The 17,369-nt window shown below is 65.4% G+C and overlaps 2 protein-coding genes across 2 annotated transcripts in view; both read left to right on the forward strand.

The window, feature by feature from the left end:
* Positions 1–6,415: 6,415 nt before the first annotated feature.
* TEKT4 (tektin 4) lies at positions 6,416–12,251 on the forward strand. Its single transcript, XM_040634552.1, has 6 exons — positions 6,416–6,949; positions 8,911–8,981; positions 9,378–9,521; positions 9,994–10,216; positions 10,948–11,102; positions 12,035–12,251. The coding sequence occupies exons 1-6, from the start codon at positions 6,416–6,418 to the stop codon at positions 12,249–12,251; spliced, it is 1,344 nt and encodes a 447-aa protein (XP_040490486.1).
* Positions 12,252–15,783: 3,532 nt separating this feature from the next.
* Positions 15,784–17,369, forward strand: part of LOC121103632 (complement C1q tumor necrosis factor-related protein 8-like) — a 2,928-nt gene continuing 1,342 nt past the window's right edge. The window contains exon 1 of the mRNA XM_040634460.1: positions 15,784–16,138. Within this exon, the coding sequence (XP_040490394.1) occupies positions 15,784–16,138 (355 nt within the window). The remainder of the gene's footprint in view (positions 16,139–17,369) is intronic.

Genomic DNA, 17,369 nt, shown 5'->3' on the forward strand with positions numbered 1-17,369 from the left:
GAGCCAATGATGTCTGTGAGGACGAGGTGCCTTCTCCCTTACAGACGCAGGGTCCCCAGAGGGCCTCTCTTGCCTCCAGGAAAGCAGGATGGCAATAATGAGAAGTGCATTAGCTTGTCCGGAGGGCTAGCCCCCTCCCCGCCCCACCCCGGGCTGGCCAGCCCTGACCAGCTTCGTGCAGGCAGCATGGCGGCCGAGAGATGGCTCACTGTCGGCTGTTTAGAGCTGCCCAGGGGCAGTGAGGGAGGGGTGTCCCTCATGGGAGGCCGGGAGGGGTGAAGCTGCTCCCCCCACGTGCCCCCCGCCACGAGGCCCTGTCTTCCTCCTGGCGAGGCCACTTCCACAATTACGAAGACCCCAATCCTTAGGAACCGGCCAGCCCCTCAGGGGTCCCAGAGGGTGCATGTTAGCTGGGTCCTGGTCAAACCAAGGGGCACCAGTGGGCAGAGAGCAGGTCAGCGGGGCAGGCCCAGCTGTGCAGGAAGGCCTGGGCTGGGGTGAAGAGGCAGGCCTGGCTGGCGGAGGGCCCACAGCGGCCCACTCGCAGTGACCCTGCCCTGTCCTCCTAGCACTTGGCCGGAAGCTGCTTCTCCTGGTGGAGACACTGTGACTCCGGGCGGCCTGGGTTCCACCTGCTGAGTGGCTCCGTGCCGCGTGCACCACTCCCACGAGGACTGTCTGGGCTCGGTGCCCCTGTCCAGCCGACATGCTCTGGATCTATTTCCAGGGCCTCTTCGGGCTAAGTGCTGGGCGGAGCCCAGCCCTCCTGCCATGGTCCCGAGAGGGGCTGGAGCTCGGGGCTGTGTGCATCCACTCTGGGGCCATGGGCACGTGGCCTGGGCTCCTGGTGCCGCCACAGGCCTGCCGGCCCCTCAGAAGCCCTTGGGATGCCCTTGGGCTGGCAGCTCTAGGGAACACTGTTTCCTCTTTCCTGCTGGTCAAGCGTTATCTTAGAGAGAAGGTCTGTGAACAGAACACCTCTGTGTCAGGAGCTCCATCAGGAAAGAACAGATGCGCCCCTCCTGGGGCAGGCTCGGCCCACCTCAGCCCTGCTAGCACTGGCTGGACGATGCCTCCTCGTGGGGCCGTCCCGGGCCCTGGAGACGGCTGGGCAGCAACCCGCACGTCTAACCCCCCAGATGCCAGAGCTCCCCTGCCCCCACCGCTGGCACAACCAAAATGCTCCCAGATGTGGCTAAACATCCCCTGGGGGCAAAATCGCCTCCCCCCCCCGCAGAGCCCTGATGCAGAAGGTCAGGCTCCCAACCCCACCCCTGCCAGGAGGAGGGCCCCGCTGCGGGGGTCCCCACAGCCTCTGGCCCTCGCAGGCTGTGGGAGGGCCATGGGACTTCTCCATCGAGCTCCCTAAAGGGCCACTGGAACCTGGAACTGAGAGGTCAGTGGTGGGGGGACAGGAACCAGCCAGGCTTCCCAGAGCCCTGCAGCCCGGCAGGCCGAGGGCCTGGCCCCCCGTCGTGGACACCCCATCTGGGGAAAGGCACCATGGCTCCTGGTTTGCAGACAAGGCACAGAGAGGGTAGGGGTTTGCCAGAAGTCACACAGCTCATAGGCAGGATGCGGGGCCCACGGGGCGGCCTGACTTCAGGGCAGATCCATGCCCTTGACCAGCCAGCTCTGCAGGGACAAGCTGAGAGGGAAGGGCGGCCGGAGCAGGGAGCGGGTGGTGGTGGGGGGAAGAACACATTCTCCGCCGTCCTCTGTGTCTGCCCTCCAAGTGACCCGCCCGGCTCTTATCTGGTGCCCACACACCCCTAATCGGCTCGATTACCCACAAAAGCATTTGCAGATGATGTTTCTGGAGCCTCTTAGCATCAGAAGCGGCTCAGAGCAGGGCTGCTTCTTCCTGACACCCCCACGGGGTGGCCCAAGGTTACCTGGGGCTGCTGGAGAGCTGGGGGTGGGGTGCAGAGCTCTCCTGTCGGCCCCCCACACGGACATCTGAGGGCACGCGGTCAGGGTCAACCAGGGAAGATCCCAAAGCCCAGGGGCCCAGGGTGCGCCTGGGGACACTGTGAGTTTTGCCTTCTTGGCGGCCCTCTCCTGTCCCTTGGGCTGGGTCCCTGGGGTCAGGGTGCATTCAGGCCACCCCCCAGCCCCCATTGCCTGCCTGGGGTCTGAGGGCCGGGAGACGCCCTGACCTGGCCAGGCTTCGGGTCCCTCTGCTGGGAACTGGCTGGCTGCTTGGGAGCTACGTGAAATCCTCGTGTGCCCGTGACAGGGTCGTGTGTGCACAGGGCACAGGGACCCAAGTCACGCGTATGGCGTAGGGGACGAGGGGAACTCGGGCGCGGGGTCCAGCCCACCCATCATCCTTGCTCAGGCCGCTGGAGACGGGCAGCAGGGCCAGGTGGGGGGCTGGGCACCCCCTCCCCTGCCCACCCACAGCCCCGGCCCGGCGGCCTCACCACGTCAGCCTGTTCCTGGCCCTGCTTGGGCAGACGCAAAATCTCTCCTAAATCCTGCATTTAATTTTGTTCTCTGGGAAATTGTAGGAGGTTTTGGAGATAAAGCTGAGCTGATAAATCAGGGATTTGGCTGTTCTTGCAGAAACTCTTGGATGAGGGGCAGGCGGTGGGCCCGGGGTGCCCAGGTCAGCTGGGTCCCTCGTAGGTGCTCCCGTGGGGCATCACGGGAGGCCCCCACGAGCATGCTAGGTCAGCACGCTCCCTGGGTGCACAGGTGTGAAGGACACCAGGGTGACGATGGCACACACGGGGGCCAGACACAGGGACAGCCCCTGGTGCTGTTAGAAGGTGTGTCCAAGCATTGCCAGAGGTTGGGGGCTGAACCCCACGGTGGAGTTGGCTGATGCTCTCAGCGGCCCCTGAGCCCTCCTCTCAAGGTCGTGCCTCTGTAGATCCTTCCCCGAAAGTGTGGTGTCAGCCCCTGCCCTTGCTGAGGGCTCTGCCTCGGGCAGGCCCCACTCAGCCAACACCCACCCTCTGGAACATTCTCCTTCAGTCTCCCAAGCATGTTCCAGCCAGGGAGGAGTGGAGCAGGGTATCACCTTCCTCATCTGGGACACTATACCTCTTCTAATGTGACTCAGAGGGCCTTTGGTTTGTTAGCCTTGAAATCCATTGGCTGACGTCCGCCAGGGGGTCTCAAAACCGCCCAGGTATGGGAAGTTTTCATCCGGCTTCCTCATTCCTGTTGGGTTTGCCCTCAACTTCGCTTTCGTCTCCTTAGCTGGTCTGAGGTCCTTGTATTCACAGCAAATGCTTGTAAATGCCAGGATGCGCCTGTGTGGTCTGGACCACAGAAGGCAGACAGAGGAGGAGGAGCTATGATGGTATGAGAGGCAATCAGGGCAGACTTCCCGGAGAAGGGGTCCACTTGCAGGAAGTGGAGCCGAGGGCATTCCAGGATGGGGCAAGGAGGGCATGACTGTAGGGAGGGTGGGTGTGAGAAGCCGGGATGACCTGGATCCTGCCTGGGCCCGAGTCAGTTGGGACGGGCCAGGTTTCCTTGTGGTAACAGAGGTCCGGTCACCTCGATGGCTTCCCACAGCAAAGATTTATTTCTTGTCTTGCCCCAGGTCCCCCGTGGACTGTCCTGGCCCCCACAACATCCTCATTCAGGGAGGCAGGCCTGTGGTTTCAATGTCCTGGGCTTGGGGAGTCTCCGAGCGGTGCCTGGGTGATGGAAATACTAATGTACCCAAAGAATTGAAAATGATTGTTCAAACAAAAATGTGTGCGCCTAAGGTCACAAGAGCTCTATCTGGGACCGCCAAACAGTTGTCCTTGGAGGCCGCGCAGATAAGCTGACCGCAGTGCACTGGCGCAGGGAAATACACTACACGCCAGGAGAAGGAGCGCAGCCCGACACCCGCTGCGCCGTGGACGCGTCGGAAGATGGCAGGCTCGGCGGCAGGGGCCAGACCTCGTGGGGTCGCATCTCTAAGACCTGGGCAGAACAGTCCTATCCAGAGAGGGGTGGGGTGTGACTCATGATAGGGACCGTTTCCATTTGGGGGGCTGAGAAAGTTCTGGAACCAGAGAGAGCTGGAACGGTCTCTGTGCCGCTGTGTCCGCATGCACTGTCCTGCCACCAGCACCCGGGGCCTCTCCCCGGCTGTCTGTGCCGCGCGGTCATCTGCCACCACAGCTGCGGTCCCCACCCCACAGCTTCCCCGCGTCTTCTAAAAACCCCTTTACGTGGACGTATCCGGTTCTGCAGGATGAAGGGCCTCAAGGGGTGGCGAAGGGCAAGAGGGCACGGTGTCCGGCTCCCAGCGCCCCGCAGTCCCTCTCTGGGTGGGAGCCCAACACAGACCACAGACTGTGCCCGGGAAGGACCTCTTGGAAACTGAGGCCGACCGAGAGCCTTCCAGCAGGAACGAGGTCAGGGGTCAGCCCACACCGGGTGCGGCACACACGCCTGTCACTCCATCCTCAAACACCCACAAGGGAGGGACCGCCCTTACCCCAGCTCACAGATGGGGAAACTGAGGCACGGGCCGTGCAGCCTCCGGTGCTGCAGTCTAGGTCTGCCTCTCCCACCACAGACCGCCACAGCCTCCTCGCACGGCAGAGCCAGGCCACGGTGCTGGGGACATCCTGGGTGATGGGGCCATGGTGTCTCAAGGCTGCCAGGGGCTGGGCCGAGCCCTGAGGGGGGACACAGCTGCCCAGAGCGCAAGCCACACACAGTGCCAGCTTCAGGCTGGGAACCGGGTCCGTGAGTGCTGTCCTTTGGGCACAGGGTGGACAGGGAAGCATCCATGGTCCTGAGTCCCCACCTTCTGCCTGGGGCTGAACTAGGGTGAGCCCCCAGCCTCTGTCGGCCTCCCTCCTGCCAAGTGTAGGGACACGGCGCGGAGCCTGGACTGCAGCCGCGTTCCCCTCCGGCATGTCTGCCCCCGCCCACGCCTCCTTGTCCCCTCCTCTGTCACCAACAGCCTGACACCTCCCGGGCAAGGGGACCTCCACAGCTGCCCAGGGCATCCCCCTCTGAGCCTCCCTTCCCAGAGCCCACGTCTCAGGCCCCGTCCACACTTCGTGCTGCTGGACCAGGAGGAGGGAGTGTGCTCTTCCTCCCTCTCCCCGGGGGTCAGGCCTCCCTCTTCCCCGGTGGCCTCTGCTGGGACTGGGCTGGCCAGACTCAGGGCTGAGACGCTTCAGCTCCTGTGGGGATTAAAATGATCGGAGGGCCCCGGGGAGACAGGCGGGGAAGCGTGAGGAGGCTGAGGCCTCAGTCAGGCCGGCTGCCAGTGTTGGGGTTCGAAGCAGTGGCTGAGTGATATGCAGGCTTATTGGGTTTGTCTCCAAATTGCATTTGGAGTGAGAAAATTGAGTCTCACGACACACCGAGGTACTCGCCTGCTGCCCTCTCCCCTGCTATGTTCAGACAGTGGCTTGGGACCTGCCATGGTGTCAGGGAGGCCCTGAGGCCCCCAACAGTCCCTGCAGACTCTGTTTGCACGCCCCTGGAGGCAGGGAGCTCCCTTCCTCCCAGGACCGCTCTGGAGGACACCTCCTCACGTGTCCCTGCCTCCGGGCGTGCCCCATGCCTGTCATGAGTCCTTACCAGGCCTGTGACTGGCCTGGCCTGGGCCCGTAGCCCAGGCCCTGTTCCCTTCAGTCAGCTGACTGAGGCTGCTGGGGCCCATTGGGACGGAGCAGAGGCCGGAGTGGAGGGGCAGGAGCAGGGGGATGGGTTGGGGGTGTGCATGTCCTGCAGGTGGACTGTTGGGGGGCTCCCATGGGGCTAGTGGGGGTTGGGGGGTAAGGCCATCCACGCGGGGAGGGGGGGGCAGTCCGCCCAGGGAGGAGAGACCCCTGCCCAACCGCGGCCACTGTCCCGCCCCCTCCCTGCAACATTTTGCGGCCAATGGTGCCCTCTGCTGGTCATGTTGGACATTGCCCCGGTGCTTGGCTGGCTGACCAGGACGGGGCCGGATGAGCTGTGCCCGGGGACCAGCCGTACCTCCTGCTCCTGCCGCCTCGGCCGTGAGCCTGGCCCTGCGTGGCCTTGGAGACACTGTCGGGATCTGCTTCTATCTGTGTGGGGAAGGCCTGAGTGCCTGACTCCAAGCTATCCCCTGGAGGCTGAATTCAACTCCCCATCGGACAAGTCCACCCCCCTGTGTGTCCGGGAGACCTTCCTACTGGGACAAGTAAATCGAGTTGGGACAATGGGACCTGGCTTCAGGCCGCAGTCCCGGGGCAATTCTAGGCAGATGCCACACGTGGGCCAGGACAGGTGGTGGCACTGGGGCCGCCTGGCCCTTTAAGAGAGCCACTTAGGGAGGGCACCTGTTGCCCAGCAACAGGAGGGCTTGTGTGTACCTGTCGCTGGGAGACCAGAAGTGCCCTGCTGGGCACAGAGTGGCCTGGAGCTGCCCTGCTGACTGTCCCTCCCTCGAAGGGGAGCGGGCGTGGCTGGCACCATGGCACAGACAGACGTGCTCCTGACCAAGCAGCCTGCCCCACAGACGGTGCCGGCCTGCGAGATGCCCCGGAAGGTGTATGATGTGGCCCGGAACACGGGCGCCTACACGTCCTCGGGCCTGGCCACCGCAGGCTTCCACTCGGCCAAGTACCTGGTGGACGAGTGGTTCCAAAACTGCTATGCCCGCTACCACCGAGCCTTTGCCGACCGCGACCAGTCGGAGCGGCAGCGCCACGAGAGCCAGCAGCTGGCGGCCGAGACGGAGGCGCTGGCATGGCGCACGCAGGAGGACTCCACCAGGAAGGTGGGTGCGCGGCTGCAGGACATGCACGGCTGGAAGTCGGAGCTGCAGCACGAGGTGAGTGAGCTGGACGCTGAGACCGACCTGCTGCTGGCCCAGAAGCAGCGGCTGGAGCGTGCCCTGGACGCCACCGCCGTGCCCTTCTCCATCGCCACCGACAACCTGCAGTGCCGCGAGCGCCGCCAGCACCCCGACCTCGTCCGCGACCACGTGGAGATGGAGCTGCTGAAGGTGTGCTGCCCCTTCCGCTCCCAGAGAACTGCGGGCCCGGCTGCCCTCACCCTTCTCCAGGGAGCGTGGCCTGCACAGGGCCGAGGGTGGCGGGTTCGCACGTGGGTCCCCACGACATGGGCAGATGCTGGGTGGGCGCATGCGGGCTCAGGAAGCCCGTGCCCCTCTGTACACACAGGAAAACGCAGAGCATGTAACCCTTCACACATGCAGACATGTGTGGAGCACACGCCTAGGTCCACACCCAAGCACAGAGATGCTGGCTCTGTATGTAGGTTGGGGACTAACAAGGTGCTGGGCGGTGGGGTCAGGGCTCAGGCCATCCAGGATGGAGGTGCCATCCCTGACCCCAGAAGGGTGCCTAGTCTGACCTTCCCAGAGCCTGGTCCTCATAGTGGACACTGCGTGAGGCCCAGCTCCTTGTGAGGTGGGCCCCAGCTTGGACCTGCTGAGGTAGGGGCAACATGGTCTGGGGGCAGGTCCCGGTGTACGGGTTTGAACAGGTATGGGGGCTGGAGCTGGACCTCACATCAGCTCACCCTAATCCCATGTCTAGGGTGCCCCCCTCCCCCATTATGGCTCATCCTGGGGTGAGGGTGACAGAATTCACACCTGGACATGTGTTGGGGACATCTGCCTGAGGATGGGACACTCAGAGGCCACTGAGGCAGGGAGGGGTCTGGCCAGGTCCATCCACAAGCCCTGATGCCCATCCACACATACCCCAAGGATGGGGAGGGGCCTGAGCTGAGCCCTGTGAGAGGCTTCTTGAGGTCTGGGATGCAGGCAGGGCCGGGGTCCTGGGTCCCTTGGGTCCTGGCACCTGCTGGGCAGCCCTTCAGGTCACCCTAGGTCATGCAAATTAAGCCTGACCCTGAGTTCTTGAAGGCCTAGCACACCATAACTCCCCTCCCTGATGCCTGTGCTGGAAATCCAGGCCCAGCCCAGCATTCAGGTGTGGAGGGGGCGGTGGATGGAGGCCACCTTCAAAGCACAAGGAGCCTTCCCCTCAGTGGGACCTGTCCTTGGAGCAGCCCCACAAGGATCAGGGAGTTGCACAGGCCCGTCCTCTGCTCCAGGCAGCTCTCAGAGCCTGAGGGCTTCACCTGTGAACTGCAGGCTGTGGGCATTCCTGGGAGANNNNGGGCCCTGCACGCTCCAAGCTCAGTCCAGAACTTTGAGCCCCTCCCCTCTCCCAGCCCCAACCCCCTCCTTGGTCCCCTACCACCTCACCCCACACTCAGCTGTTCGACAACCTCCCAGGTCTCTGGCTGCAACCCCCCTGCCCTGAGCCAAGAAACTCCGCCCCCCCCCAATGTGAAAACACCAACAATGGTCCAGGGACAGGGAGACAGACCCATGGGACAGACCCTGACATACGTGGGTTTAGAGCCAGACGGAGGTGAAAATCCAAATGGGAGCAGGAGGGCTGTTTGTGCACAGAAAACAGAGGCATGGTAGTCGCAGAAAGACACACAGGGTCCCCCTTGAAAGCTCAGTGGAGGAGAGAGGGCCTCCCTGAGCCCAAGGCCCTAAGGAGCAGGCTGGGAGGGCACCTGGTTCCCAGGGGTCAGGGGCCCAGGAGGTTGTTGGCCACCAGTGCCCAGGGCAGGCTGCAGGGATGGCCCCTAGAGCCCAGGGGCTGCCCAGTGGGTGCCAGACGAGTGGGGGCTGCCTCTGATGACGGTCCCAGCAGCCGGTAGAAACCCCCAGGAAGAAAACCCGCACTCCGCTACACCAAACAGAATGTTCAAAAGCCCAGAACAAACCCAATGAGAAAGAGCTGGGCTCATCCCTTGTTTTCCAGGGAAGAGACTGGGGGTCAACAAGCTGGCTGTCTGGCCCGCGATTACCCAGCCAGGGGTCAGGTGTTGGCCTGAGCATTTAAGGGGCTGACCATGGGCCCACAGCAGCCTGGCCATCCTCAGATCCTCACCAGGGAGTGGGGTCTTCTCCCCCAGGAGACCGAGCTTATCCGGAACATTCAGGAGCTCCTAAAAAGGACCATAATGCAGGCCGTGAACCAGATCCGGTGGGTCTCTGTGGTCCCACGCCCTCCCCTGTCTCCTCACCCCTTGGGCTGGCTCTGGGCAGGAAGTTGGGGTGAGCAGGCCCGGAGTCTCAGAGAGGTGGGGGCTTATCCCAGGTCTCAGGCAGGAGTACAGGGCAAGTAGGGGCAACTGCCGGGGGTGGCAGACCCCTGCATGGCCTGGGTGCCTGGATGTCCAGAACCCAGGCCAGCTTTCCAGGGCAGGGAGCAGCGGCTCCTGGACACTGTTGGCCAGGCAGAGCCTGGGTGGCCCGAGGACCCCCATACTGGGCAGAAGAGGTGGCCTGGTTCTCAGTGAAGAATGGGGGGTGTGCTTGCTCCTGGGGGTGGCACCCAGTGCCTCCCCCACCCCACAAACGCAGACCCTGCCCACCCTAGGCTGAACCGTGAGCACAAGGAAACGTGTGAGATGGACTGGTCTGACAAGGTGGAGGCCTACAACATCGACCAGACCTGCGCCCACTACCACAACCAGAGCACCGAGGTGCAGTTCTACCCGCACTCGGCCAAGTTGGAGGAGAGGTGGGCCACCTCAGCCCCAGCCCCTCCCAGGGACCCTCCTCCAAACACCTGTCTCCAGCACCTGCACCTGTGCTCCTGCGCCCTCTGCTGGGGACCCTCCCCCAGACCCCCCAGACCCCTAGGCTGGGCCTGCAGCGAGCAGGACCCCTGCGCAAGTACTCAGCGCCACACGGTTCCCCAGGGGCTTGGGGCCTGCGGAGGGAGGCAGGACCTGGGGGCTTCCCTGCAGCTCCTCGGGCGGCTGGCAGGGGGCGCGCAGCCACCACACAACGCAGCGCAGCCTGGGGGGCGCACGGGGCGCTGGGGGCGCAAGGGGGCAAAGGGACGCCGGGTCCAGCGTGTGCGGAGGCCGCGCGGCCGCGCTGGGGGTGGTGATTTGTGCTGGGGCGCGGGGAGCGCGGGAGCGCCTGTGGGCCGGAGCCGTTGGCAAGTGCCCCCACCGACGGCGGCGCCAACCCGTCCCCGCCCGCAGCGCCTCCACGCCGGAGACGTGGGCCCGGTTCACGCAGGAAAACCTGTACCGCGCGGAGCGCGAGCGCCTGGCCTCGGTCAACCTGCGGGTGCTCATCGACTGCATCCTGCGGGACACCGCCGAGGACCTGCGGCTGCAGTGCGACGCTGTGAACCTGGCCTTCGGGCGCCGCTGTGAGGAGCTGGAGGACGCGTGCCAGAAGCTGGAGAACCACCTGCACAAGGTGACGCCTCACCCCGCGCCCAGGCCACGCCCACCTGCGCTGGCCACGCCCCACCCACACCGAGCCCGGACACCGCCCCCGCCTCACTGAAACCCCGCCCGCGCCCGCGCCCAGGCATCGCCCCACCAGGTCCCTCCCCCAAACTAGGCCCCGCCCCCTGGCTCCGCCCAGCCCCGGCCCCGCCCAGGCCAGCACCGGAGCTGACCACCTGTAACTACAGAGCCACCAAGCTCCTTGTGGGCAGCCCCGCCTCTGGCTTGGTCACAACGTGGCCTCATCCCAACCCCTCCTCTGTCCCGTCCATCCTGAGGGACCCCAGGCTCAAGGCACCCACTCCTCCGCGGGCCCTCACTAAACCAATAAAAAACCAGGTGACCCTGGGGTGGCTGTCAGGCATGAGTAAGGGGGAAGGTGGCAGGAGATGGCCGGGCCTGGCAGGGCTCTGACCCGGGCTCTCAAGGTGCCCTTTGCTGCTGCCATGTCTCTGGTTCTTCACCAGGGTCGGGGGCCTGGGTGACCTGTGGGACCCGGGGGGTGGGTCGCTCAGGCCAGAGATGCAGGACAGCAGGCTTTGCTGTCCCACCCCCGCCCTCTGGGTGCCCTTGGCAGGGCCGAGGTGGCTGCACACATCTTCCTGCCTCCATACGTCCCGGAGAGTCCGTGGACAGTCCTGGGGAGGAGGAGGGTGGGGTGGGACCACGCGGGCACCCCAGGGACTGTCCTGTGTGCAGACGCTGCGGGAGATCACAGACCAGGAGCACAACGTTGCGGCCCTGAAGGAGGCCATTAAGGACAAGGAGGCGCCCCTGAAGGTGGCTCAGACCCGTCTGTACAACCGCTCACACAGGCCCAATGTGGAGCTGTGCCGGGACGCCGCCCAGTTCAGGTGCCCACCGTGGCTGTGACCCGGGGCAGGCCTGAGCGGGACAGCGCACCACCCACCCTCTGTGCCTGTCCCCTGCCCCAGCCGGGCCTCCCTTGGCCTCTGGGCCCCAGGAACACCGCTGCCTGCAGGCCTGTCTCGGAGACGCACAGGCTCACACACGCAGGTGTCCCCACACCCCACCCCCACCCAGCACGACTAGACACGGATGTGCCTTTCGCAGCGCTGAGTGTCAGGGACAGCGTAGCACTTCCTGCTTCATCCCCTGCTGCACAATCTTCCCGGCAAGGAATCTCGGGGTCTGAGAGGTTGAGCCCCGAGGCCCCCGAGGCCCCCGGCCACCCTGCCCACGCCGCACCGTCTAGACCCCTGATGGCACGAGTGGCCCCTGGCCCTGGCTCAAAGCCTAGGCGGGATCGTGTCTTTAGTGTTTCTGACTCATCGAGTACCAGCTTCCCTTGTCAATGGAATACCCCTGCCTGGCATTCCTCCTTCCCTGCCCGCAACACAGCTGGGGACTGGGGCCTTGTGCGGGGCCAGGGGTCCAGGCCCCAGGAATAGAGGGAACCGGGACCTCAGCGCAGTGCTGGCATTGCGTGTAACTGCTGCACAGTGTCACTGAGCACGGCCCTACAGAGCCCTGCCCACGCAGGCTTTCCCTTCTGGCCGGGGGCAGGGCCGGGGCAGCCAGGAGAAGTCCCAGCTCGGGCCCAGTGCAGTGGCCCTGCAGAGCTGCGGTCTGAGGGCATGCCCTCCCACAGGCTGTAGGGAGCATCCTGGCCCAGCCCACTCCACGTGGTGGCCAGGTTTCCCTTTGGGACTTTTGGGTCTTCTTATGGCCCAGCAGCTTGGCCTGGACCCCTCACCAGGGCTCCCGGGCCTTGCCCATCCCAGCCTGGAGCCCCAGCTCACACCTGCCTCCCCCTGCCCCACAGGCTGGTGAGCGAGGTGGAGGAGCTCAACATGTCCCTTGCAGCACTGAAGGAGAAGCTTCTAGAAGCAGAGCAGTCGCTGCGCAACCTGGAGGACACGCGCATGGACCTGGAGAAGGACCTGGCCGTCAAGACCAACAGCCTCTTCATCGACCGCCAGAAGTGCATGACCCACCGTGCCCGCTACCCCACCATCCTCCAGCTGGCCGGCTACCAGTGACGGGGGCTGGCACCACGGCAGGTGCCTCTGTGGCCTGGCTGGACATGGGGCAGGCCCTGTCCCCCCATCCCTCAAATAAAGAGCATGTTAGCTTTCTACTTGTTGACGTGGTTCTGGGGGGAGTCCAGACACTGCAGCCCAGGCAGGTGGGCTTTACCTACGGAGCCCCTGTCCAGGCCGATAGGAGGCGGGGGCTCAGAGCCTTTGCCCGGGCAGTTCCTGCTGCCTGGGGCAGCCCCGGTTACCACCTGGAGGGTATGTAGAGGCCCCCGCATGGCTGACCGTGGACCAGTGGCCTGCCCCCCCCCCAGGCAGCTCTGAGTCTGCAGAGATGGGCAGAGATGGCAGAGGGCCCACCTGAGCTGCCTGCAGGACCATGCAGAGGAAGCGTCCTCTCCTGCCATCACAGAAGCCACAGCACTCATCGCCCCAGCAATGACCAAAGCCCCAGCCTTTTCCTCCCTGTGCCCTGGACACTGTCCCCGTGCAGCTGGCCGGCTCTGCCCCGAGGGACTGGGCCTGGGATTGGGAGCATCCACACAGTGCCCCAAAGCTCCTGCAGGGCGCCAGGCAGGGCCTGGGACAGTGACCATGCAGAAGATGCACGGGGCCTCTCCCTGCCACCTCCACCTGGCACTGGGTGGGCACCCAGGGTGACAGATGCCTGGGGACCCTGAGCCCGGGGGGGGCCTCCACTCCCAGCCACCTTGGTCAGCTTGGGTAGCCAGTGTCCTGTCCAGCCTCTCCTTGACCAGTGGGTGAGTCAGGCTGGGGTATGGTGGGTAGAGGGCTCCCAGCGGCCATCTGGCCACGCACCATCCCTCGCCCTGTGTCCAAGTCTCCGTGTCAGGGCTCCGTGCAAGGAGGCCCCTGCCACTGTGCCCAGCCCACCTTGGACAGACAGCTCCCGTCGCTGTCTGCCCGCCCAGGGCGGCTCATCAACAGAACTCAGGGGAGTGTCCTTCCAGCTGCTGGGAGCTGGTAACTCCCTCTGTGTGCACACGGGCCACTCAGCTCCATCATCGCCAGCACCAGAGGGAGCGTCCCCCTGCGCTGAGGGCCTTCTCGTCTAGCCCCCTGCCCCCTGTGGCAGCTGCTGGGCACCAAGGGGGCAAGGTGGGGGCTGAGCACAGCTCATTATCTCTCAGATGGGCTGGTGGCCCCGGGCTGGGGGGCACGGCACAGGCCCCGGGGCTGCCGGCTGGGCGCTTATTGTCTGTGGCTGTCCCACGGCTGCTGGTGAGCTAGAAAGTTTGTCCCTTGTAGAGACAAACCACCAGCCCGTGGAGCCTGGCCAGGCTCATGGGGAAGGTGAGGCCATGACGCAGGCACGGGCGTCTCCAGCAGCCCTGAGACCTTGACCCTGCTGGGCTCCACGGTGGCACAGCTGTGCGCCCGGGGCCCTGAGGCCACCGGGGTCCTGGGGAGAGGGAGCAGGGTCGCTTCAGGCCACCAGAGCAGTAGGCAGGGTGCCGTCCACCCTGGGCCCACACTACAGTCTCCGTCTGGGGAGGGGATCCCAGGGAGCTGAGGCAGCTCTTGGCCTGAGGGGTGGGCTGGGGTGGGGCGAGTGTGGTGGGGTGGGGGGAGGAGAATGTTCCAGGGGCTGCAGTGTCGCCCCACCCTGCTCCCCCTGCAAGCCCCCTGATGCCCAGAGCTGCCCCACACATCTGGGTTGCCCTTGGCTTCCTAGGGTTTCCCTGTCTGTGGAACAGTCACCCTCGCAGTGAGTGAGTGACCCCCCCCACAGGATGCCCAGCTCCAGAGTCCGCGTCCATCCCTCCCAGGACCCCCTGCGCAGCCCCCTTTAGTGAAGTCTGTGGTAACAGGCACTTGGCCTACTCCCCGACCCCCATGCTAGGGCTGCTGCTGCCTTGGGGGGCGTGGGGGCATCTGGTCCCCTGGTCCAGGGTCAAGTCACAGGTCAGTGTGGCCTTCCTGGGCCGAGCGGGCTGGAGGCAGCGAGGGAGCCCAGGCCTCCTGTGGGCGACGCAGTGGCCCTCTGTGGGCCGCTGACCCGTGGGGCCGTGACGCTCAGCCACGCTCCCGTCGTCACGGAGATGTCAGGCGGTGTGTCTAAGGAAGGCTATTTCTGTCCAGGTCCTCCCGCCACCTGCTGAGTCACCCTCGGCCCTTGCTGACCACCTGCACCCAAGGGAACACACTGCACCGGGGCCCAGCCAGACCCCAGGGAGCCTAGGGTGCCTTCCAGGCCCTTCAGCCCACACCTGCCCCCCTCGAGGGGGCGCCCCCACGTACAGGGCCAATTACCTCGCTGTCCCCTCCCCCAGGGGAAGTACAGTGACCACACATCCTGGGGGGCAGCTCTGCTTGCGGGTGTCAGGGGAGGCGCAGGAGGAGGGATGCGGGGGCCCAGCAGCGTGGCCAGAGCCTGCCAAGACCCCCAGCGGTTGAGCTCTTCCTGCTTCCCTCCACCACAGGGCATGCCCCCGGCCACTCTGAGCCCATCAATGTCCACTTTACAGCTGGGGAAACTGAGGCTCGGACGTTAGGAGCAGCAGAGCTTGGGCCTCTGCTCCTCTCTTCATGCCCTGGAGGCCAGAGTCGTGCTGCCAGGGAGGACCCCCCGACCTGCCCTGGGCCCACCGGCTCCCACAGGGACGCGGTGCTGGGAAGCAGAAGCCACTGCACGCGCTGCCCGGAGCAGCTCCCGCGAAGCTGCCTGGTCTCAGAGCCAAGCCCATGCCCAGCACACGCTGACGAGGTGTGGGGACCCGCCGGGCCTGTGAGTCAGGGCATAGGGCCTCGGGCTTCACCCCTGCTCCACCTGCAGACGGGGGTGAAGACAGCTGCCCCCAAGGGGGCCTCCAGGCCCTGCTGCAGTGTGAGCTGTCAGCTCCAGGACCTGGCTCCAGCTACCGCAGCCCCCGCCCACGGCTCTCACCCCTCCTGCCCCTCAGCCTGGCCAGGGAAGCCCCCACAGGCAAGACTGCTCCTGCCTCCCGGCCCCTCCGTCCTTGACCCTCCCTGCTCATCCATCCTCCCCCACAGGCTGCTGGCTTGGGTGGGGGGATGCTTACCAGGGTATCACCTGTCCCCACATCCAGAGGCCAAAGTGCTGGGCCTGTCCCTGGGCCCAGCGTCCAGCTGTCCAGACCCAGAGCGGAGACGAGGCCAGGCCCTGGTGTGGGCTGGGCTTCCAGCTCTCAGCAGGCTCAGTCCCTTCCTGCACTGCCAGGGGCGGCGGGGGTGGGGTGGGTGCAGGCGGCGGCTCACAGGGTCCACCCTGTATCTTCCAAAAGGCGGGGCTAAGGCCAAGGATCCCTCACCGGGGGTCACAGCACATCTGCTCTGCCGGACATGGAACCCTGGGATAGCACAGCGGGGATGGGGCAGACACTGCTCTGCCCAGCCAGAGACGGGAGGGTGTCCCTGTCACCGAGTTGGCCTGCCACAGGCATGGTGGCCCCGGTCTGTGCCCCCCCATGTTGGCCTCCGGCCCCCCACCAGACTGCGCCCAGTCTCAGCTCTGGCCTGACTCTCTGCCAAGTGTCTGCACCCCAGACGGAAAATGATGGCCAGCCCACAGAGCTTCCCCAGCTCACCCGCCCCAGACAGGGTCCCAGACAGGCCCCAGACCATGCCATGGCACAGGCGCTGGCCGGAGGACCTGGGGCCCCCGTGGCAGGGCCACGCAGCCCCTGCGGCACTTGGCGGGCGGAGGGCAGGCTGGGTGGCGGACAGCAAGGCCCTGTGCGCTGCCGGCCCAGGAGTTCTGAAGCTGGCCCGAGGCTTGTTGGTCTTGGATGGTCCGGGGGAAGGCGCGGGCGCCTGGGGTGAGCATGAAAGGGCTCTTTCACGGGCCTTCAGGGCAGTGACACCGGACACAGCCAGGCAGGCAGGCAGCGGCACCCGACTGCGCAATGGTAATGGGGGGCGTGGGGGTGGGTAGGGGGTCCTCACAGGCACCCCGGGCAGGCTGGGTTTAGAGGGGGTCGTCTGTACTCCTCTCCAGACCTCAGAAGGAGGGAGACTCCAGCCCAGACCGTCTGCTGGGCAGGCCTGGGGGGCCATGATGCCGGAGACCCCAGGCATAGGCCTGCCTGTGGAGTGGGATCCCCTGGAGGGTCCTGCCAGGTCCCCCCACAGGAAGAATCCAGGAGGGGCTTGCAGCGTCCAGCACAGCCAGGAGGGCGGGTCAGGGTCTGCTGGACTCTGGGGGTAAGGTGGTAAACAGAAGGGGTCCCCCCTCCAGGAAAGCTCAGCCTGAGAGTGGGTCGCACTCCCGCCGTGCAAGAGGAAGAAACTCATCCTGGGCTGCAGTCCCTGAGGGCTTCCTGGAGGAAGGTCCTGTGTCTTTCTCAGCAGGGTTGCACGCCAGGGAAGAGTGAGGACCCCAGCCTCACACGCCTGCCCTTACAGGAGATCTGTCCTGGCTGAGCCTCCCGGAGGTGGCCAGGGAAAGCATGGACGGGCCAGGTGTCAGACAGGGTCTCCTGGGAGAGGGGAGGCAGAGGCAAGAGGCCCAGGCCTGGTGGGGATTAAAGACCATATTTTCCACCCTGGGGAGCCTCCACAAGTTGCTTTCCCTCCCCTAGCAGCTCAGGATGTGGGTACCACCCTCTGCCCAGCCAGGCAGCCCAGGAGAAGCTGCCCGGTGAAGGGCGCCACCCAACCTGGGCCCAGAGCCCAGCCTCCCGGCGCTGGGGCACTGCCCTTCCCTGAGGCAGCCCGGCTGCCCCTCCCCAAGGGCTCCACCGGCCACTGGTGGGTGGGGACCTTAGGGAACGGAATCAGAGCCCATCGCCCCATGACAGTGCCCCGTGGACTGCCAGGTGCGGGGTCCCCAGCTGTGGGGGCTGCAGGCTGTTAGGGTACTGGCTACAGCCCAGAGCCGTGGCCCTAGGGAGGGGTGGGGAGGCCACACAGAGCAGCCCCTGGGAGCGAGCCTGGAAACACCAGCTGGGACAGCGTGCGGCTGCCCGGGTCACCTCTGCTGGGGCTCCAGAGGGGCAGGCGTGAGCTGTCCCCCGTGCAGGCCCCTGTAGTGCTGCGTTGAGGAGGCCATGTCCAGGTCCAGGCGAAAGTGTGCAGGGATCTGTTAGTGATGTCTGTCGGGGCTGGGGCTGAGGATCCAGGAGGGGCCCACAGAGGCCC

The sequence above is a fragment of the Ursus maritimus genome, unplaced genomic scaffold (genome assembly GCF_017311325.1).
Source record: "Ursus maritimus isolate PB19 unplaced genomic scaffold, ASM1731132v1 scaffold_2, whole genome shotgun sequence".
Lineage (NCBI taxonomy): Eukaryota > Metazoa > Chordata > Mammalia > Carnivora > Ursidae > Ursus > Ursus maritimus.